This window comes from Papio anubis, chromosome 9 (assembly GCF_008728515.1).
Source record: "Papio anubis isolate 15944 chromosome 9, Panubis1.0, whole genome shotgun sequence".
NCBI lineage: Eukaryota > Metazoa > Chordata > Mammalia > Primates > Cercopithecidae > Papio > Papio anubis.
In genome coordinates this window covers 14,536,079-14,560,001 of record NC_044984.1, presented here as the reverse complement: position 1 = coordinate 14,560,001, position 23,923 = coordinate 14,536,079, and the positions used below count along the sequence as shown (strand labels likewise).

General features: G+C 39.6%; 1 protein-coding gene and 1 long non-coding RNA gene across 13 annotated transcripts in view; one reads left to right on the top strand and one right to left on the bottom strand.

Annotated features, from left to right (window-relative positions):
* The window catches only part of PTPRO (protein tyrosine phosphatase receptor type O), a 276,025-nt gene that overhangs the window by 75,014 nt on the left and 177,088 nt on the right, over positions 1–23,923 (bottom strand). For both annotated transcript variants that reach the window (XM_021922078.2, XM_021922076.2), the window contains exons 5-10: positions 22,986–23,429; positions 20,982–21,143; positions 15,941–16,137; positions 9,188–9,308; positions 7,919–8,112; positions 4,349–4,460 (exon numbers count right to left, since the gene is read on the bottom strand). In XM_021922078.2, coding sequence (XP_021777770.2) covers positions 4,349–4,460; positions 7,919–8,112; positions 9,188–9,308; positions 15,941–16,137; positions 20,982–21,143; positions 22,986–23,429 — 1,230 coding nt within the window. The remainder of the gene's footprint in view (positions 1–4,348; positions 4,461–7,918; positions 8,113–9,187; positions 9,309–15,940; positions 16,138–20,981; positions 21,144–22,985; positions 23,430–23,923) is intronic.
* Positions 1–23,923, top strand: part of LOC103875636 — a 95,518-nt gene that overhangs the window by 57,296 nt on the left and 14,299 nt on the right. For all 11 annotated transcript variants that reach the window (XR_634493.4, XR_001892519.3, XR_001892520.3 and 8 more), the window contains one exon: positions 2,584–2,725. This is a non-coding gene — a long non-coding RNA (uncharacterized LOC103875636). The remainder of the gene's footprint in view (positions 1–2,583; positions 2,726–23,923) is intronic.

Sequence of the window (23,923 nt, the reverse complement as noted above, 5' to 3'; positions counted from 1 at the left end):
CAGTGAAGGATGGTGATACAGGATGGGCACTTGTTTTATGGGATCCCACATCTTATAAATCTAAGATACAGGACACCCAGACCCATCTGTACCTGAGGATATCAAAGTCTTTTATATAAATTTCACCATTACAAAATTCCTAAAAAGTTCACTTATTTGGGTATATTTGTTACATCAACCAATTAATATTAATAGGCATCAGTGGAGTTATTATTCAAGTAGGATTAAATAACTTAGAGTCCTGTAAACTAAGTCTCTTTCATTTACTTGCAGCAAAGACGTTTATGGGAATAAAGAACAGTAGGATACAAGGGTAGAAAGATAGAAGATCATAGTACTACAAGTAGGATAGAAGACAAATGTTATTTCCATAAAATAACAAGACACTATTTACAGTGTTCTAGCCCAGTGCTTTGCAGAAAACAGGCTCTTAATAAATGCTGCTGAGCGAGTAGTGAGAGAGGAAAGAAGGGAAGAACAAGTTTTTTTTTTTTAAATCATGCCACGAAGCTAAATTCTAACACTAAGCTTGCTACTTTATCATCTTACACATTTAAATTTTCAAAAATTTAAGCAGGGAATGCCTGTAATCCCTGCATTTCAGGAAGTTGACGTGGGTGGATCGCTTGAGTCCAGGAGTTGGAGACCAGCCTGGGCAACATAGCAAAACCCCATCTCTACAAAAAATTAGAAAATTCAACCGGGCATGGTGGCACACCTTGTTGTCCTAGCTACTAGGGAGGCTGAGGGGGTAGGACTATTTGAGCCCAGGAGGTCCAGGCTGCAGTGAACCATGAGCCTGCCACTGCATTCCAGCCTGGGTGACAGAGTAAGACCCTGCCTCAAAAAAAAAAATTACTTTTAATTTATTTTATTTTTATTTTTATTTTTGAGGCAGGGTCTCACTCTGTCACGCAAGCGGTAGTGCAGTGGCACAATCTCAGCTCACTGCAGCCTTGACCTCCCAGGCTCAAGCATCCCTCCTGCCTCAGTCTACCAAGTAGCTAGGACTACAGGTACAGGCCACCATACCCGGCTAATTTTTGTAATTTTTGTAGAGCCGGGATCTTTCTTTGTTGCCTAGGCTGGTCTCGAACTCCTGGGCTCAAGCAATCTGCCCATCTTGGTCTCCCAAAGTGCTGGGATTACAGGCGTGAGCTTCCACGCCCAGCCAAAAAGAAAAAAAAAAATTAAAAATTTGCTAACTAGGGAGGAGAATTCATCACAAGCTTTATACTATATAGGCTCTGAAAACATATTTTAATTACTTTTTAAAGTAACTGCTAACTCTGATTATTTTAAAAAACAAATACGCAGTTGAATTTAAATATCATGTGTACGTTGGTTTGAAGACAGTCGGTGTTCCATTCTGAGATACAGCATAATGTCAACTAAAATCTTTGGAAAATTTCTATAAAGAATCATTTCTCCTAATATGATGCTAATACTTACAACAAACATTCATAACTAGCTATGCTTTCAAAAATATTCACTGAAGAATTTGTAATATATAAAGTAAAAATGCATTTCTGTTTCATGTGAAATAGGAGTGGCATTTATATAGTATGCTTAGCAATAAAATCTTGAAAGATAAACAATTCGTCTAACAAGTAACAGAAATCTACATCATATTTCAGAATATTCTACTAAAGGAAAATAACCTTGGCTTCCTTATAACCTCCTAATATATTCCAACATACTTCATCATATACAAGAACCTATGCATATATTTCTTCAAAGGATATTTTCTCATGTTCCAATGTTAGTGAGGAAAAGAAATATCTTTAAAATTGCAAACCCAGAAGTATGTTTCTTTCCTCTCAACATGTCAGATTTTTATTTCCATGTTGTTGCTTTAAAACCTAGCATATTGCTAGCAGGCCACAAGATGTCACTATTTGTTTATTAATAATTTGGCCCCTCAGCATAATTACTATGATTGAGGGCTAGTCAACTGAATTGCCTAACAAAGATGGTATACTTGAGTTCCTAATAAATCACACCTAATTCAAATATTTTGTTCTTGTTTCCTTTTATACCACACAATTTGGAAAATTAAAGCATAGGAGAGCTAAGCATGAGATTCTTATTTGCTTTAAATAAGAAGGTAAAAAACATCACACACACATGCGTTTTTACTTTATATATTACAAATTCTTCAGTGAATAATTATTTTTGAAAGCATAGCTAGTTATGAATGTTTGTTATAAGTATTCGCATTATATGAGGCCTGTTGGGGGGTGGGAGCAAGGGGAGGGAGAGCATTAGGACAAATACGTAATGTATGTGGGGCTTAAAACCTAGATGACAGGTTGATAGGTGCAGCAAACCACCATGGCACATGTATATCTAGGTAACAAACCTGCATGTTCTGTACATGCATCCCAGAACTTAAAGTAAAATGTAAAAAAAAGATTTAAAAAAGCCTACTACAATTTTCAACTGGTTTAAAAAATAAGTATAAACATGATAATAATCTATCATATATATTGTAATAGTGACTTACGTTACATGATTTAATTCTCACACATACTGTGGGATATTTATTATTATTTATTTATTATTATTATACCCATTTTATAGATGTGAGAATTGAGACCATCTCTGTCAATATGCTCAGACAATACCTACAGACTGCTGGTTCAGCATCATTTATTTATTTGACCCAGGAAAAGATAGAAAATCGTCAACATCAATACATTGGAGACAACAGACTGCTTAACAGGTAAGCAGCTTGTTTATTAACCATAGTTTATGAATCCAGCCTTGCTATGTCCATTTAAACTGTTATGAAGTATGCCAAATCCTAGTCAATTTCCCATCTTGAAAGGCATACTTTATACCGCTCGAACCAGAAAGCCAAATCCTATTAATATTTCATTTCTTTTGCCCCCCTTAAGAGACAGTGCAAAGACTGTCAAGGTGGTGTTCAATATATTAAGTCTTGCTCTACTAACCAGTTGTCTCCAAGTAGGCTTTAGAGCCTATTTAGCTGATATTTTAGGGGGTTCTGTCGGTGAGAAAATAGAAGCCCAGAATCATTAAGATAATTTGCTCAAAGTTTGACAGCTAGAAATGAGCAGTCCCAGGTTGAGATGTTACATCTGGGCTTTTTCTAGACAACTGTTGTGGTGAGAAGGAAAGAGCGTTCTCAGAACGTTTATATCAATATAGTTAAATTATAAGAATTATTGATACAGTGAAGTTTAATTATAATTAAATATGTGATTATCAATATAGGTAAACGCCTAACACAGTGCTTGCCAAGTAATTGCTATTTTCTCCTTTTTGGGTATTATTTCACTTTTATGCTCTAATATTACTATTAAAATCTGGAACAAAAAGTGCTCTGGATATTGGCTAGTAGAGAAAAGAGACATGCTTATGGAAGTTAATTGTGTAAGAATTCACAGATCATTGATTTCTTTCCACTGTTTTTCACTGATAAATTTCAACAGCGTTAACTAGATGTCCACTGAGGAAACTGTTTGCCAAATTATTCTTCTAAGCAGTATTTTTCTCCTCTGTTTTCTCAGGACAACTCTAATTACAACCTTGTCGTTTGATAAAAGTTTCTTGAAATGTCTTAGTTCAAACAACAAAGATTAGTGTTTCTTTGATGAATTTTCCCTTTTCATTGCTATCTCTGACTACTGATGATGCAACTACATAATTTAAGGTTTCCGAGGATCTAAGACTAATCGTTTTTTAAGTGCTTAAACTTTGTGCCATGTATTTTGCAAAGTAGCTTATATAATAACGAAGTTGTAATAACAGACAACTGATACTATTATCATCCTCATTTTCCACATTAAAAAAAAACAGGTTTAGAAACGTTAACGTGCTCAAGATTATATGTGGTGTGTGGGAGGGTCTATTCAAATCCAGATCTATCTGTCTCTAAACCCTATTTTTTTATTTCCACAATGGACCCTACTGCAGTCAGCCTATGACTTTAAAAATGGCTTAATTAATAAGAAAATGGAGGCACTCTAACAAATATAATAATCATATGGGTAAAATAAATTGACTGTGTAGTGTAAAGCTGATGGCTGTGCCTGCCATATCTCTATTCTAATCAATCTCAGCTGGGGAGTACATAAATTAAGGTCAGTGCCTCAGAATAAAATAAGTCAATGGTGGTAGCTCAGAATAAAAATGGTATTTTGATTTTTAAAGATTATCAACTAAACAAAATAATGAATCATCAGAATCAATATTATCTCCCATGAAACTGATGTTCACCAGTGCTGGGTGAATGACTGGCACTTTCTAGAGATTTGGAACCTTGGTAACTCCTCACAATAATGCTCCCTCCTCATGGAACCATTCCCCACACACGCCTCACCTGTTATGAAGCTGATGGTAGAGCTGTCACAGCAGCTCAATTCTGGATCTCCCCACGTCACCATGGTAACCCGGAAGTTGTAGTACCATGCTGGCAGCAGATTAGCTATTCTCTGAATGAGAAAAGCAAGCAAGGAGACAAAAGACTGTGGGAGAAAGTACTATTTTTGGAGTAGAGTTACTTTCATAAAAAATTAATACGTAATTTTAATTTTCCTTTATATTGTCTTTTTGTATTTCCTAAATTTACTATAATAAAATATTCTTTCTAGAATGAAATGAGATATAAAGTAAAATAGAAAAATATAAATTTTAAAAAGTGATTTAAAGATATACAGCCGGCCGGGCGCGGTGGCTCAAGCCTGTAATCCCAGCACTTTGGGAGGCCGAGAGGGCGGATCACGAGGTCAGGAGATCGAGACCATCCTGGCTAACACAGTGAAACCCCATCTCTACTAAAAATACAAAAACTTAGCCGGGCGAGGTGGCAGGCGCCTGTAGTCCCAGCTACTCGGGAGGCTGAGGCAGGAGAAGGGCGTGAACCCGGGAGGCGGAGCTTGCAGTGAGCTGAGATCCGGCCACTGCACTCTAGCCTGGGTGACAGAGCGAGACTCCGTCTCAAAAAAAAAAAAAAAACAATCCCATGTAGCAAGAGATATACAGCCAAAGATTTCCAATATTTGTTTCATTTTGCAATTTTGTAATATTACACACGTGAAATAGTGCTTATTTATAAGTGACTGTACATACATTTCTCCCTATTTCTAAGACAAGTAACCTCTCACAACTCGGTGTTTTTTCAAGGTAAACCATGAACAGGAGTCCTTCAGAGACTTCAACTGGGTAGAGAGCAATTGTGTACTTTGTGAATAGCCCATGGGTAATCTACACTTTTCAAAATTATCTCAATTTCAGAAAGAGCAATTTTTACCCGTTTTCTTAAAAACCATCCTCTAAAAGCCTGACATTAGAGGTATTTAATTGATCTGTGGATGCCACGAAGAGGCATCATTAAAATTAGGCAGTGTCAAACTAACTATTGAATACTAAAGGGAAATCTCTTTGTGTTCCTCCCCAGGATCTGGGAGAAGCAATAAGCACTTGATTGCTCTATTCTGTGCTTAGGAAAAAATGTTGATTAACAAATATATTCAATTAGAGATGACTGCTAGCTTCACACAATTATCTCTTTCCCTCCCTCTCAAAACAAAAGAGAATCTCAAAACCTAAAAGCAAAAACAACGAAAAAACCTTGAAAATAGCCATACCTATCTGATATGGTTTGGCTGTATCCCCACCCAAATCTCATCTTGAATTCCCACGTGTTGTGGGAGGGAGCTGGTGGGAGGTAACTGAATCATGGGGGCAGGTCTTTCCCGTGCTGTTCTGATGATAGTGAGTAAGTCTCATTAGATCTGATGGTTATTATAATGGGGCGTTTTCCTGCACAAGCTCTCTCGCTTGGTACCATCCATGTAAGACATGACTTGCTCCTCTTTGCCTTCTGCCATGATTGTGGGGCTTCCCCAGCCACGTGGAACTGTAAGTCCTATTAAACCTCCTTCTTTTGTAAATTGCCCAGTCTTGTGTATGTCTTTGTCAGCAGCATGAAAATGAACTAATACAGTAAATTGGTACTGAGAGTGGGGTGCTGCTGAGAAGATACCTAAAAATGTGGAAGTGACTTTGGAACTGGGTAACAGGCAGAGGTTGGAATAGTCTGGAGGGCTCAGAAGACAGTAAAATGTGGGAAAGTTTGGAATTCCCTAGAGACTTGTTGAATGGCTTTGACTAAAATGCTGATAATGATATGGACAATGAAATCTTTAGGAACTGGAGCAAAGGTGATTCTTGTTATGTTTTAGCAAAGAGACTGGCAGCATTTTGTGCCTCCCTTAGGGATTTTGGAACTTTGAACTTAAGAGAGATGATTTAGGGTATCTGGCAGAATAAATTTCTAAGCAGCAAAGCATTCAAGAGGTGACTTGGTGCTGTTAAAGGCATTCAGTTTTAAAAGGTAAACAGAGCATAAAAGTTTGGAAAATTTGCAACTTGACAATGTGATAGAAAAGAAAATCCCATTTTCTGAGGAGAAATTCAAGTTGGCTGCAGAAATTTGAATAAATAATGAGGAGCTGAATGTTAATCCCCAAGACAATGGGGAAAATGTCTCCAGGTCAGATTAGAGGTCTTCATGGAAGCCCCTCCCATCACAGGCCTGGAGGTCTGGGAAGAAAAAGTGGTTTCGTGGCCCAGGCCCAGGGTCCCTGTGCTGTGTGCAGCCTAGAGACTTGCTGCCCTGCATCTAGCCATGGGTGAAAGGGGCCAACGTAGAGATCAGGTGGTGGCTTCAGAGGGTGCAAGCCCCAAGCCTTGGTAGCTTCCATGTGGTGTTGAGACTGTGGGTGCACAGGAGTCAAGAATTGAGGTTTGGGAACCTCCAGTTAGATTTCAGAAAATGTATGGAAACACTTGGATGCCCAGGCAAAAGTTTGCTGCAGCGGGGCAGGGCCCTCATGGAGAACCTCTGCTAGGGCAACGTAGAAGGGAAACGTGGGGCCAGAGACCCCACACAGAGTCCCTACTGGGGTACTGCCTAGTGGAGCTGTGAGAAGAGGGCCACCACCCTCCAGACCCCAGAATGGTAGACCCACTGACAGCTTGCACTGTGCACCTGGAAAAGCTGCAGACACTCGATGCCAGCCTGTGAATGCAGCCAGGAGTGGGGATATATGCTGCAAAGCCACAGGAGTGGAACTGCCCAAGACCATGCGAACCCACCTCTTGCATCAGCATGACCTGGATGTGAGACATGGAGTCAAAGGAGATCATTTTGGAGCTTTGAGATTTGACTGTCCCACTGGATTTTGGAGTTGCATAGGGCCTGTAGCATCTTTGTTTTGGTCAATGTTTCCCATTTGGAACAGCTGTATCAATGCCTGTACCCCGAATGTATCTAGGAAGTAACTAAGTTGGTTTTGATTTTACAGACTCATGAGTGGAAGGGATTTGCCTTGTCTCAGATGAGACTTTTGACTGTGCACTTTCGAGTTAATTAGTTAAGACTTTTCAGGACTGTTGGGAAGGCATGGTTGGTTTTGAAATGTGAGGACATGAGATTTGGGAGGGGCAAGGGGAAGAATATTATGGTTTGGTTGTGCTCCCATCCAAATCTTATCTTGAATTCCCACCTGTTGTGGGAGGGACCTTGTGGGAAGTAACTGAATCATGGGGGTATGTCTTTCCCATGCCGTTGTTGTGATAGTGAGTAAGTCTCATGAGATCTGATGGTTATTATAAGACGGAGTTTTCCTGCACAAGCTCTCTTTGCTTGCTGCCATCTGTATAAGACGTGACTTGCTGTTCCCTGCCTTCTGTCGTGATTGTGAGGCTTCCCCAGCCACGTGGAACTGTAAGTCCAATTAAACTTCTTTCTTTTGTAAATTGCTCAGTCGTGTTTCTTTATCAGCAACGTGAAAATGAACTAACACATTATGTAAAGATACATTTGGTACATAAAGGCTTGCCTGTTCCCATAGGAAAGAGTGACAGTTGGTTAAGGGAAGATTACCACGGATGCAGTTAAGGAGACAGTTGCGGCTATTTCATAATAGGTTGTCCACTCCGATGTCATTGTAGCAGGGTTGAAATAAAACATTTCAACCACGTATTTTCTGAACACGCCTAAATAAGGTCTGGTCCAGCTCAGAACCACTGCCGTAGGACCCAAGGGATAGAGCATTAAATCCTTTATTCCTGTGGGAACTAAAAAGAAGACAGGAGGGGGTAGAAAAATAAAGTTAAGAAGGAATGTTTACTGTCTTAGCAATGGCCTCAAACTTCTACTTAATGACCCGAATTTTCACTCTTCTGATACAATCCCTTCCTCCCTCCCTCCCTTCCTTCCTCGCTTCCTTGCTTCCTCCTCTTCCTTCCTGACTCCCCCTTCCTTCCTTCCTTCCTTCCCTTCCTTCCTTCCTTCCTTCCTTCCTTCCTTCCTTCCTTCCTTCCTTCCTTCCGTCCGTCCTTCCTTCCTTCCTTCCTTCCTTCTTTCCTTCTTTCCTTTCTCTCTCTCTTTCTCTCTTTTTTTCTTTCTCTTTCTTTCTTTCTTCTTTTCTTTCTTTCTCTCTCTTTTTTTTTTTTGTTTTTGAGACAGGGTCTGCTGTGTTACCAAGGCTGGGTTAAAACTTCTGGGCTCGGCTAGGCGTGATGGCTCATGCCTGTAATCCCAGCACTTTGGGAGGCCAAGATGGGCAGATCACGAGGTCAGGAGATCGAGACCATCCTGGCTAACATGGTGAAACCCCGTCTCTTCTAAAAATACAAAAAATTAGCCAGGTGTGGTGGCACGTGCCTGTGGTCCCAGCTGCTCAGGAGGCTGAGGCAGGAGAATTGCTTGAACCTGGGAGGTGGAAGTTGCGGTGAGCTGAGATCGCACCACTGCATTCCAACCTGGGTGACAGAGCGAGACTCTGTCTCAAAAACAACAACAACAACAATAACAACAAAAAACAACTTCTGGGCTCAAGCAGTCCTCCCACCTCAGCCTCCCAAGTAACTGGAACTGTAAGTGTGTGCCACGGCACACAGCTTTACTCTTGTTGTGTAATCATTGAAAACTAAAGTATGTTTGCCTCTGAGTTTTTCCACAAGTAATAAATATTAAGAATGTTTTCCAAGTATACAATTCTAGTTGTTTGTTACTCTGAAGGTAGCATATTGGATGAACTAAGACAGGCTTTCCAAATATGACGATAATGATTTGAGCTTGCACATTGCACCCCTCCAGTCAGTACCCTAATATATAGGTCACTCATTCTTCTTATGGCCAGCAACTTACCAATAGCAAATGTCACAGGATCTGAAGGTGGTCCAATCAAAGGGCCTTTCCTTAGGTATATTACCACCTGGTACTGGGCACCAGGAACCAGATTTTCAATAACAGGTTTGCTTGAGTTCACCTTTAAACCAAACACCCGATAAGATTTATTTAGAGCTGGGCTTTCAGAATGTTACACAGAGGCTGAAATAATATTCAGAGACTCTTTTTGGAATCACAGATGACTTTGAAATCCAGAAGACTTTACTGAAGCTGTCAGATTCCAAAATTAGGATGATTTATAGTTTATGTGAACTTTGAAGGGAACCTAGAAGATTCAAATTTTTTCTATTCTAAGCCCTGTGAACTGCTTTATACCCATCAATGTCAATTGTAACTATGCACACTAGAGACACATCAGCCTCTAACCATAATCAAATCAGCAATACCATGAGGATAGTTTGACATTCTAAATTGTAGTGTCAGCTGATTACATGCAAATATCAGTACAGAAATGTCTTTAGTCTCTTGTCACTTAGAAGCATATAATATCTAATTATAGAAATGGAAATGACCGCCGGGCACAGTGACTCATGCGTGTAATCCCAGCACTTTGGGAGGCCAAGGCAGGCGGATCATTTGAAGTCAGGAGTTCAAGACCAGCCTGACGAACATGGTGAAACCCTGTCTCTACTAAAATACAAAGAAAATTAGCCGGGCATGGTGGCGGGTGTCTGTAATCTCAGCTACTCAGGAGACTGGGGTAGGAGAATTGCTTGAACCCAGGAGGCGGAGGTTGCAGTGAGCCAAGATTGTGCCACTGCACTCCAGCCTGGGAAACAGAGTGAAACAAGCTCTCAAAAAAAAAGAAATGGAAATGACCTTAGAGATGACCTAGTCCAAAGTGCTCATTTAATAAATGTAGTAAAGCCAGAGAATGGCCAAGGTCATATATTTAGATGCAGTGTTGGGACTGGAAGCCTAGTGCTGGGATCTGTAATCTACACTATGGGCAGGTCACTGTGCTAAGCATCGAGATATCCTGGTAAGCACCCTGCCAGGCTGTTGTAGCCCCCTAAAATAATACTGTAGAGAACACTTCTCATTTAGATGAGACTTTCTTTACTGTTCTTTTTTTTTTTTTCTCTTGAGACGGAGTCTTGCTCTGTCACCCAGGCTAGAGTGAAGTGGTGCGATCTCAGCTCACTGCAACCTCCACCTCCCAGGTTCAAGCGATTCTCCTGACTCAGGCTCCCGAGTAGCTGTGATTACAGTTGCGCACCACCACGCCCAGCTAATTTTTGTATTTTTAGTGGAGACAGGGTTTCAGCATGTTGGCCAGGCTGGTCTTGAACTCTTGACCTGAGGTGATCTGCCCGCCTGGGCCTCCTAGAGTGCTAGGATTACAGGCGTGAGCCACCACACCTGGCCCCGCTCTTTTAAAAAAAAATGTGGATACATAACAAATACCATATATAGAAAAACAGTGAGAACATATACATGAATAAAATGCATTTATTAAAGTTGAATGTTGGCACGCACAATAATTGATAATTCAACTAAAAGGTTAAGGTGCTGCTTTGGCCTTCAGTGTCTCTAATATTTAAGACAGTATTGCTTGGTGGAAAGAACACAGGGTTTTTTTTCGGACTACCTGGAATCAAATCCTGACTCTGCTCATTATTAGCATGGGGGTTTATTTATGCTTTATAATTTATTGAAAATTCTTGCCTTGGTTACTTCGTTGCTAAAATATAGGTAATAAAATTATATACCTCATAGAGTTTGAGAATGTTTAAACTGAGTATCAATAAATACTAACCTTTATTCATCTTATTAACTTTTTGACCTCTAGGATACATAAAATTGTGGAATTGCTCCAAGAAGGAACATGAATCAATGGAGAACAATGTTGTTTACAGCTTCTCTATGCTGTAAGGTGTTTTTTGGAGCCTCATTTTAAGATTTCAAGGATTCATATAGAACTGGTGATATGATATGAATTTTAAACCTTTCCACACTGGAAACTGATTATACACAGTAGAAATTATGGAATCTGAATTGGTACAACTTGCTCTACATATAAGTAAAAGGAGCCATATACCAAAATTTACCTTCCACTGGCTTGAACAAAATAAGATGACACTGAATTAATACATTGGCATTTTCATTCTTTCTTTCCTATTTATACTCTTTCATATCAGGGTTTCTTGCACAACTTTTAGATTTTTAATTCTGCTGGAAGCCATATAGGCAGATTTAGTCAACTAGATCTCTTCATCTGATAGAGAATTTTCCTTCCTTCCTTCCTTCCTTCCTTCCTTCCTTCCTTCCTTCCTTCCTTCTTGCCTCCCTCCCTATCTCCCTCCCTCCCTTCCTCCTTTCGTCTTTCTCTCTTTTTCTTTTCTTTTCTATTCTTTCTTCTTTCTTTCTTTCTTTCTTTCTTTCTTTCTTTCTTTCTTTCTTTCTTTCTTTCTTTCTTTCTTTCTTTCTTTCTTTCTCTTTCTTTTTCTTTCTTTCTTTCCTTTCTTCCTCTCTTTCTCTCTTTCTTTCTTCTCTTTTCTTTCTTTTTGAGACAGAGTCTTGCTCTGTCACTCTGTTGCCCAAGCTGGAGTGCAGTGGCACAATCTTGGCTTACTGCAACCTCTGCCTCCTGGGTTCAAGTGATTCTTGTGCTTCAGCTACCCAAGTAGCTGGAATGACAGGTGTGCGCCATCATGCTCAGCTTATTTTTGTGTTTCTAGTAGAGACAGGGTTTCATTATGTTGGCCAGGCTGGTCTCAAACTCCTGGTCTCAAGCGCCTCTCCTGTCTTGACCTCCCAAAGTGCTGGGATTACAGGCATGAACTGCCATGCCCAGCCTGATAGAGAATTTTCTAAAGAGACAAACTATGATAAGAAGATGCATATTATCCACAACTAAGCAGTATTATTTTATTTGTTTAACATATACTTTATATGATAAAACATATATGCTTATTGTAAAAATTGCTCACCCAATAAAAGAACAAATGAAGTAAATTGGAAGTCTTGTTTGTTCTCCTCCCACAAATCCTGACATTTTGATGTGCATTCTTCTAGGCCTTCTTCTAACATATATACATAAATAATATGCTATTGAACCACATAATGTGTTACATTATCAACACTGCTCCAGGCTGGGTGCAGTGGCTCACGCCTATAATCCCAGCACTTTGGGAGGCCGAGGCCGGTAGATCACCTGAGGTTGGGAATTCGAGACCAGCCTGGCCAACACGGTGAAACCCCGACTCTACTAAAAACACAAAAATTAGCGAGGCGTGGTGGCTCACTTCTGTAGTTCCAGCTCCTTGGGAGGCTGAGGCAAGAGAATCGCTTGCAACTGGGAGGTGGAGGTTGCAGTGAGCCGAGATTACGCCGCTACACTCGAGCCTGGGTGACAGAGCCAGACTCCATCTCAAAAAAACCCCCAAAAAAACCAAAAAAATTGCTCCATTTAAACTTAACACATTGTAGACATCTGACTGTAAGTGTAAATGCCGACCTAGCTCATTAATCACCCATTTTGCCTATTTAGAATGTTTAGAGTAATAAAGGACATAAGGAGTATAGATTGTTTCAGGGTGATGTTAAGGTTCCTTTCTTTTGATAATATTTTAGGTAATAGTTGATTCTAACTATTCAAATGACTATCTGGAATCCTAGCTGTTTAAATATGCCATTATAACCGGGCACGGTGGCTCACACCTGTAATCCCATCACTTTGGAAGGCTGAGGTGGGCGGATCATGAGGTCAAGAGATTGAGAACATCCTGGTCAACATGGTGAAACCCCGTCTCAACTAAAAATACAAAAATTAGCTAGGCATGGTGGCGCGCACCTGTAGTCCCAGCTAATCGGGAGGCTGAGGCAGGAGAATCGCTTGAACCCAGGAGGCGGAGGTTGCAGTGAGCCAAGATCGTGACTTTGCACTCCACACTCCAGACTGGCAACAGAGCGAGACTCTGTCTCATAAAAAACACACAAAGAAACAAACAAACAAGAATAAGAAGTAGCTATGGGCACATACATCATATTATTTAAAAAATGACAAAAGGGTAATTGGATTACAGATTACCTGACTTGGTAATAAGTTATAAACACTAGTTTCCATCCTCCCCAATTTCTGAATATTTACTGAGCTGCTAACCTATATGTACACTTCTATGTTTCTCCATGCCTTTTTATTTAGCCTGGACCTTCTTGGGTGTGTGTTGGAGGAGGAAAAGTGGAATGCCTCTGCATTCTGCATGTTAAGTAATGTGTTTTATTTTTTACAAAATAATTCCACACTCCACTCCCCCTTAATTTCCACTCATTTAGCATCCTAATATTTTTCCTGACTGTCTTAATCCTCATTCCTGAGAATTTAGTTGAGTCCAATGTCTTTCCAATTGGATACCAGTTCTATTCTATTCCTCCTCAACTAAAGGAATAAGGAGAAAAATGTACTAGAGAGCATAGAAGTCAAAATAAGTATATGATAGACATTTTTTTTTTTTTTTTTTTTTTTGTGGAAACAGGGTTTCTCTATGTTGCCCAGGCTGTCTTGAACTTCTGAGCTCAAGTGATCTGCCCACCTTAGCTTCCCAAAGTGCTGGGATTACAGGCGCGAGCCACTGCACCTGTATATGATAGACTCTTAAATAATAGGGTTGAACTAGATGATAGTGTAGGTTCCTTTGAGTCTGAGATGGTCTTATTTCCACTTTATGTGATCTTTCCATGGGTGCTTTTCTACACATTTATTTAGTAGCATAATGGACTACAGTGGTATGATATTATACAAATCTCAAAAAGTTCTTGTGGTAATTGAGATGATGCCTAGCATGGTGGTCTCATTTCTGTTCTCCCCTTTAAATATTAGTCTTCTTGCTTATAATGCTGAATAGGACATTTCATGTTCTGTTTTCCTATTTGCATTTTGAGAAGATATTGTAAAAGTACATTTGGACTGGTCTTTTCTGGCTCATTGATAATTTACAATATCTATCTCTTCCTTTAACCTTTGTAATCTTATGTGAAAGATATATAATGTGTACATTAGGTAGGGCAAGGGGAGAAATCTACCTTGAAGCAGTTGAGTTCTAGGTCAAGGTCTGTAGGGGAAAACACATTTTTCTGTCAATGTAATGAGTCAGTCATCTTGGGTATGCTCAGGAAAGGAAGCTAATAAGTTACACAATGAACTGTGATTACTAGTTAATCGGTTTAGCATATTTATTCCTTAATTTAATTCAACTCAAGGGACGCCTCATTCTCAAGTAAGGGCTTATCTCAGCATTCTATGGCTTTCTAGTGCTTCAAAGAACACGATTCCTGAATTCATCTTATCAATTTACAATTTATCATTGTTTGAATTTCATTAAATGCTTAATTTTCCTGGGAGGAATGGAAACATTACAAATAGCTCTCATACAGCAAACATCTTTTCTGCACATTACATTTCCAATGTACTCCACATGAATTGCTAACTATTTTTTTCCTTTTGCCTTTAGGGAAGAAAATATGTTTGTAAGACACCAAGAACCACCAAATTTGACCATGTAAAAACATAAGGCCAGAATTTAGAAAAATAGGACTGGGCCCCAGGTTCTCAGGGCATCTGAGAGCAAGGTCCACTCGGCTCCAGTCGCACGGTTTTACTAAGGATTGGTCTGGCTAACCACTCGCAGGACTACTGAGTTGCACACTGTCTCTGCCTGCCCCTCGCTCGCCTCTGTGCACGGCTGACTCCTATATATTCTTCAAAGCTCTTTTCAGTTGTGACTGCTGAGGGGGTAGTTTTTTTACTTTATATTATTTATTTATTTATTTATTTATTTTCGAGACCGAGTCTTGCTTTGTTGCCCAGGCTGGAGTGCAGTGGCAATATCTCAGCTCACTGCAACCCCCACCTCCCAGGTTCAAGCGATTCTCCTGCCTCAGCTTCCCCTAGCAGCTGGGATTACAGGCACGTGCCACCACGCCTGGCTAATTTTTGTATTTTTAGTGGAGACGAGGTTTCACCATGTTGGCCAGGCTGGTCTTGAACTCCTGACCTCAGGTGCTCCACCCGCCTTGGCCTCCTGAAGTGCTGGGATTGCAGGCGTGAGCCACCGTGCCCAGCCTACTTTATATTCTTTACATTTTTAAGTTTTTTTTTTTTTTTAACAAGAATATGTTACTTTTACAGTAAAAATGAAAATTAAAGGAATAGAAAAAAGTAAAACAAACAAACAAACAAAAAACCCTCCAACCCTCTGCTTGGTTGTCTCCTCTGCGATGTTTTCTCCAACCAGTTTCCAAATCCTCTTTCCCTTTCATCCATGTTACTCATGCTCAGCTCCTTCTGTGAACTCCTCTGGACTCTCATCATTCATTTTAAGCTGAGGCCTTATTCTATACAGTGCAGTCATTATAGGTTCACTTATCTATCGTTCTCACTAGATTATAAGCTCTGCAAGAGCAGGATGTTTAAAAATTTCTAACATCTATCTTAGTACCTGGCACATCATAGGTGCTCAGCAAATTCTTTTGAATAAGGAATGAAAGAGAAAGGAACATGACCCTCCTATGAAGAGAAAGGGAGATGACAGTGCCATGGAAAAGCCATTCCCACTCATTTCTGGCCCCTCTGGCTCTTGGGAACACTCATACAACACACCCATCCCAGCAGACCTCAGCATGGCTTCCTGCAATTGCCTCCTTGGCATTGCCCTGTAAGGCTGTGCTTAGGTGGGACTGGCGAGCCCATCCTCATTTCCTCTCCTTTACCTGAGTGCAGTACTGTTTTTCAAGCCTCTGGCTTTCCTTTTGTTTCTGGCAGGTCAGCGACACCACAGACACAATGGTGCTGTTGTAGTTCTCTTGGGAAGATGTCCAGGACATCAAGGCAGTGGTTGAGCTTAAAACATGGACACTCACGTGCTGGGGCTTCTCGGTCAGTTCTTCAATCCACTCTCCTGAAGGACCTGCACATTTCAAATTGGAACACAGGGGAGGCTGCACATTGCACTAAGATAAAAGATTCTGGTTTAAAAAATCATGTTTTCTTTTCGCCCTTACAATGAGATTCAAAGTCAGATTGGTGGTCAGACTGGCAACTCTTCAGGTCCTCTGCCCAGCTGCAACCCTCTACCCCTTGACCTCACCTTGATCTAAACAGCAGCCTCAGCAATAACAGCAGAAACGAAAGCGCCACTTCAATCGTCATGTGCATGTGAGAGTATTCTGGTAAATTCTTCACCAGAGAAAATTTACTTCTCTTTTAACAAAGAGTGAGCGTGGCAGGGTGGCATTTCGTCAGGGCTTATAATTCCTTTGCTACTAGGATCTTTGGTCTCTAGGAATAATTACTTCGAGATCCAAATCAGCCTAGACTACTATCATGTGAAAACATTTGAATTTGGCAACAGTGAGAACAAAAAGGCAGGCTGTGACTCTATTAGAGAAGAAACACGCAACAGGCTGGCTCCATTAAAGAAGCTGGCTGGGCCGGGCGCGGTGGCTCAAGCCTGTAATCCCAGCACTTTGGGAGGCTGAGACGGGTGGATCACGATGTCAGGAGATCGAGACCATCCTGGCTAACCCGGTGAAACCCCGTCTCTACTACAAAATACAAAAAACTAGCCGGGCGAGGTGGCGGGCGCCTGTAGTCCCAGCTACTCGGGAGGTTGAGGCAAGAGAATGGCGTGAACCCGGGAGGCGGAGCTTGCAGTGAGCCGAGATTGCGGCCACTGCACTCCAGCCTGGGCGACAGAGCGAGACTCCGTCTCAAAAAAAAAACCAAAAACCAAAAAACAAAAACAAACAAACAAATAACAACTGGCTGAAACCTGGGTGATAATTTGAGGAACACAACAGGATCCTTACCATAAAATATCTCCATAGAAGTGCCCATCCTTAGCTTTGTTCTCTTATGTTCATAAAGTGGTTCTTAACACAGTGCCTGACACCTAGTAAGGACTCAAGACGTGTTAAGGTGATTATTGTCTACAGAAATTCCCTGCTGAAATGCAAATGTGAAACTTCCATTTATTTGCTTAGGATGCATTTCTCAGCTCCTTAATTTAATGCTGTATTCCTAGGCTGAGACCCAGGAGAGGAAAAGGAGCAAGTGGCTCTACTGGGGAGGACAGACTAAGGTTCGGTGTAAATGGTGCAAGGGAAATGATAATAAAAAATGATATTAATTATAGTAAAGAGATACGGAATCCATTATATATTTATATATTTGTTCCTGGCAGGTCAGTGACCCCACAGACACAAGGATGCTACTGTAGTTCTCTTGGGAAGCTGTCTAGGACATCACAGTAGGGGTTGAGCTTAAAACACGGATGCTCACATATAAACTGCTTTTCAGCATATAAACTGTTTTTTAGCATGTAAACTTCAAGTTTATATGTGTTATGTATTTCATTCCTTTAACTTATATTTATTTACTTATTTATTTTTTTATTTATTTTGAGATGGAGTGTCACTCTGTCACCCAGGCTGGAGCGCAGCCTTATCTCGGCTCACTGCAACCTCCACCTACTGGGTTCAAGCGATTCTCCTGCCTCAGCCTCCCGAGTAGCTGGGATTACAGGTGCCCACCACCACGCCTGGCTAATATTTGTACTTTTAGTAGAGAGAGGGTTTCATCATGTTGGCCAGGCTAGTCTCGAACTCCTGACCTCAGGTGATCCGCCTGCCTTGGCCTCCCAAAGTGCTGGGGTTACAGGTGTGAGCCACCGTACCTGGCCCCTTTAACTTTTATAACAAGCCAATGAGATAAGTACTTTTATTAAATCTCACTTTTCAGATGCGAAAACTGAGGCAGAGATAGGGTAAGTCAAACTAGGATTTGATAGATAGGATCAGACACACAGGAAGTCTGATTCCAAAATCCATGCTCTCAACCCTGCATGAGACTTCCTGGAGCACTATGAAATAGTAAAAATTTGGAAACAGGATAATTGCACTAAGACTCAGTTTGGTCCTTATTAGTGGTGCAACTTTGGACAAATGAGTTAACGTCTCTGAATCTCAGTCATTGCATCTGTTAAATGGATAAATCATGGAATTTTAGAACAGAGCAGAACTTTAGAGACCCACTGCCTTATTTTGCTGATATGATTTGGCTCTGTCCCCACCCAAATATCATCTCGAATTGTAATCCCCACTTATCGAGGGAGGGACCTGATGGGAGGTAATTAGATCATGGAGGCGGTTTCCCCCATGCTGTTCTCAAGATAATGAGAGAGTTCTCACGAGATCTGATGGTTTAGAAGAGGCAGTTTCCCCTGCTCTCTCTCTCTCTGTCCTGCCACCCTGCGAAGAAGGTTCTTGCTTCCCCTTCGCCTTCTGCCATGATTGTAAGGTTCCTGAGACCTCCCTGCCATGCTGAACTGTGAGTCAATTAAACCTCTTTCCTTTATAAATTACTCAGTCTCAAGTAGTACTTTATAGCAGTGTGAAAACGGACTAATACATTTGCTGATGAGGAAACTGAGGCGCAGAGATATAAACAAGCTGCCTGAAGTCACAGAGCTAGTAAGTGCTTCTGACCCGACCCAGACCTCCTGTCTCCTGAGTTAGCGCTTTGTGACAATCTGATTAATTTACCTCATAAAGTTGCTGCTGGGATCAAATGAGATAATATGTGTTAGCGAACTACATAAACGTGAAGTGTTACTACTGTTCTGAAGAGTACTAGTGTAGTGGGGGCACAGAGGGCAAAGGTTGAAGGAAGCAAAACAAATTCAGTTATTTAATAGTTTTACCTTATGACTGACCTGATAATCAACCTGAGGAATTGGGTCATTGCAGGCTAAATGAAAATGGATTTTGTTATCAAATACTCCTGAGTTCTAATCTTAATTTTGACACTTGGGGAAGTCACTGAACTTTCTGCGATTCAGTTTGTTTTTTAATGTGAAAAATGGGGGTAATGAAAGTGTTCCCTTCATAAGGCTACTGGCAGACTAGTACAAATTCCTACCTGAATTCTCATCTCTGGGAAGGCCTTCAAAGCTACATAAATGTAAATTATAATGCAACAACATAAACATATAATAAATTGTAATGTAACAGCTCATTACCAGAATATGTGAAACAGTTTGGTCAGGAAAAATGGGTTGCAAATATACTTTAGCTGGTGTGTGACTACATTATGCTGAGCAAACGTGAGCCACCCTAATTTGTTGCTCATTTACCCAGTTAGGTGTATTTATATATGTGGTATCCATTTTTTAAACCAAAGAAGTATATGCAGTACATCTGAATAACTCATTACCATAGAACAGAATCTCCTAAGCACTTAAAAAAGTCATTCTTTTAGCAACAGAGAAAAAACAAAACTTCTGGGAACCCGTATTTTTCTAGATAAATATTAAGATGCATCTCTTTAAAGTAATCACATTTTTGAGCAATTCCGACATGTCCTCAATGGCACTAGTCACTTTAGATACTCTAAGAATAGAGCAGAGCACATGAAAGATACAAGTAGTTCCATAAATATTTCTTGAATATACAAGAGAATGAATAAATATGCAAACGGTATAACTCCAGCCTAGGATTTTACAATTTGACATGAGAAGCAAGATGCACCTAAAATAAATCTAGAAAAATACCACACACTAATAAGTTCTGTGTTTTGTGCTGTGTACTATGAGACAGAATAGGAATTCAGAGAAGAGAAGTCAGAAAGACCAGAATTGTTGCGGAGTTTTCGTGGAGGCTGTTCACATGGGCAGTGGATCTGTACTGGTGCAGAAAGAGACCATTTGTTCAGTGAGGCATTTTTAGTCTTATGGAAAGAATGAAATTCTCAACTTTGTTCTCTTTCTTAAGTAATCACATGTCCAAGGTCTCTAATACTTGAAAGACACACAAGGCAGTTGGGAATACCTTTTCTATGCATCTGATAAATCTTTAAGGCCTTTCTTTTGCCAGAGGTGACATTTTTGGTTTTTCTTTTAGTAAAAATAGTATATGGGATATTTTTAACATTTTTAAGCTGCTGCATAAACTGAGCTCCTCTTTTGCTCTCATCCATTCTTGAACGAAAGGTGGTATTTTGCCTTTCCAGATGGCAATAGGATATGTGGTGGTTATCCTTTTCTGAAAGCAATTTTTATTCTTTGCCTTCTGGTTTTTCTTTCTACTGATCGAAGGCACATATAACTCCTGATAGGGTAGGTTACTGATTTTTGACCTCTATACTTCCAGTAAACACAGTCAGTTTAGCTAAACACGTTATAGAGGCTGGCACTGTTTGTGCAACCTTCAGAGGCTAGCTTTTGCTGTGCTGTGACCCTTATGGAATTGGCAGAGGCCACCCTAGGACTTGACATTGGGCTTTTAGGTTGCTGTAGCTATGGCTTTTTCCACCAATTTTATGGAGACCACCTGGGTGTACTTGAATCTTTGTCTTTCTTTTGAGCTTCGCAAGCTCAATACTCTAATGAGATTTTTCACAGTCCTATAATGTCATTTCCTTATGGCCTCAAGCAAATGTCGTATTTCCCAAACTGTATGTCCACATCCTTGGAGGGTTTGTTATGGCTAATGTGGAAGGTCAGTTTAATAAATGTTCAATTATCACAATAGTGAAAAGAATCCTCAAGTTAAACCCGTGGATAGGATTGCTACTATTAAATATGCATATATTTCCTCTGCTGTCCAAAGCTTGTGGATCTCAGCCTCTCCTGATCTTGAAGACTTCTCCGCATCTCTAAGGTTTGTGAATAGTTGACATCTGAGCATCAATAATCTCACCAGTTCCATTGTTCTAGCTCCCCAGTAAGTGTAAAGTGATCTCTTTGTTACTTACTGATATAAAAGCTGAGTGATTTTGCTGACTGACTTTTTCGAGTTTCACAAGATCCTGAGGAACTAAAGGTTGTCACAGATAACTTATATTTCCCAGGTTCCTTCAGTTCTGCAACAAATTCATGTGCTTCTTCATCCACCGTCAAATATTCAGTAAAGTTCTCTAAATCGTATAAAAAAAAGAGAAGATATATGAATTGACACCTGGAAAGGCCCTGGGTATAGACAAGTCAATTAATGAAAAAAAAAAATTAGGTATTTTAAATGTTCCCTCCTTTTGTCAAGTTCAGTTACACCTCTAAACTAAAGGTACTATTAAAGAATATAAGTAAGAGTTCAATATTTTTACAACCTTCCAAATAACAAAACTCAAATATGGCATTCAAATCAATAAAACTAGGGATGGGTCTACACTGTGTATCTTTATGTACTCCTACCCAACAAAATTATGTTTACAAAACAGAAGTAGATAGTCAGGAAAAGATAACAATTATTGGCTTCCTCATCACGAGGTAAGGGCTAAAAAATAACCAGCATCAAATATCTTGTAAGTTCTTTGTGGTAGTATTAACCATTCAGAAGTGCTTTAACATTTATTTAAAATACATCTCATTTTTTAAGGTATATTTTCTGATGTACCCCAGAATTTAAAGTAAAATTTAAAAATAATAATCATGGTAATATTTTTCCTTCATCCATTTGCTTTCAAATCTTCTTAAAGAATTATTTCACATTGCATCACAGTCCATCCATCCTCTGCTGCTTATTACTTCATTTGAAGTCATTATCATCAGTTGGTGACTACAACAGCCTTCAAAAGAAGACACTGTAGTCAGATAAATGCATAATAGAACCTTCATGAGAAGAGGTGGTAAAAAAATTTTGTAATGACAAGATCCTATTTGCCATAGGAACATATTTAGGAACAGAAAAATAAAAGACGATTAGGGAAACTTTAAAAAAATGTAGGCAATTCCAAGAAAATGACTTTTGACTCAAATAATTAAGAATTTTCATTTTATGTGTTATTTGGTTATGGTTGAATGCTGCATCATCTTGTATAGAAGAATCCACAGATTTTTGTTGTATCTCATGCTATTAAGTAAAATAGGAGTAAACAATATGTCAGTATATGAGACTACATGGGTCTTAAACTCTCACCCTAAAAATAAGGCTATCATCGTAACTTCAAAATTTTACAAATTATAACCTCTGCCACTCAAACTACTAGACCGGAAAATGGAAAATGAAGTATATTATTGTAAAAACTAAACAAACAACAAATAACCATAAAAATCTACCAAACAACAATTGAGATAGGTATCATGACCCAAACTTGTTGAAAGTCACGGCTCTGCTTTCCTAAGTTAGTGGGCTATAAAGAATGAATCTCAGATGCTGAGTTAGTCAATGCAAAATGTAATATAGTAGCTATATGGAAATGTCAGTAGCTGTGTATTTTCCATGTTACTATCAGCTTCTCTTTGGAAAACTATGGTGCTTGTTCCAGAGGGACACACCCTAAAGGGAACAAGAGTAGCTGGCTAGCAGGACACAAGCCTCATATTCTTGAGGAAAGTAGTAATGTGTTCATAAGTATTACTTTGCTGCCATGTTTAAAAATTTGCATATGAGAAAACAGGAAATTTCTCTAGGATATGCTGTAATATTCTGGGATAGTTAGATCTTTGATTCAAAATATTTCCAAATATGATGTTTTCCTCATTGTTCTGAGACATGAGAAATACCAGGCAGTAAAATATATACAGTTGGCAGTACTCACAACTTGTGAATCACCCAAACCTTCTGATTCTTACCCAGTCTATTCATTTGGATTTTCTGCTCTGTCTGCATTGGATACCCAATTACATTCTTCCCTTTCTTTACCATTATTCTCTGGCGATTGAGTGTCTATGATCAGTGTTTCTAAACTCAAATTTAAAAACACTTCAGTTCCCCTTCCTTTGTATCAGTTCTTATTTCCTCTGATTTCCTACTGCTTTACCTTCTCGTTCCATATGGATATGGAAGCCATCAAAAGCAGTGGGTGGTTTGGGTGGTAACCAGGTCAATATCATTTGCACAGGGGAAAAGGAGAAAGAGCCTGATGTTGACTTCTCTGTCTCACTGAGTGTACTGTTATTTTCGTATTCCATGGGAAGTACGCTGACAAATTCATCTTCACTTTCAGGAGTTGCAGATGCACTGTCCCACCAATATGGCTGAGACGTAGTTTCATAGTCACTGCTATTAAAATCAGGCCAACCGGAAGAAGTGTTGCCCGAGGGAATTTCAGGGGTTTCTTCTGTAAAATGGAAGAGTTTTTCTTTTCCTATTGTATCTTGTGATCTCATGAAGGATTCCTCTGGGAAATTACCACTCTGTTCTTCCCAGTTGTTTTTGTTCAAGTTTACGATACGAACGGAAATATTCTGAGGTGGATAAGGGGCTGTAAGAGAGAGAATTTTCATTGTCAAGTAATTTTTAAATCAATTAGAGTGAATACTTAAGCTCTTAATGAGTCAGGGACAAAAGCAGATTTTTAAAAATGGAATTTAATTTTACTTCTAATACACAGACAATTTACGTCAAGATAAACTGCGTTTTGCTCCATATATATACTTCTAACATTTTGTGGATGATGTGTACCTGTTAACATACCACTAGTCACACTTCAAATATATTAACTTGCAATATTATGCTTGTTGAAGTGGTAATTTAACCACTTCTAAAAGCAGAGTATGTAAATATTTTTCAGTTTATCATAATCTCACTTACAAAAAAATGTATCTGTGTTCCTGGATTTTTATTACAAAGAAAAAACAAGTATAGTGTACTTATAGCTATGAAGATGAAAATACTCCATGTGACATAGTTGCACCTAGGAGAGTTGCATGCGTGTGCTGCCTTTAGAGATGTTAACACACATGTTAGAAATATGGC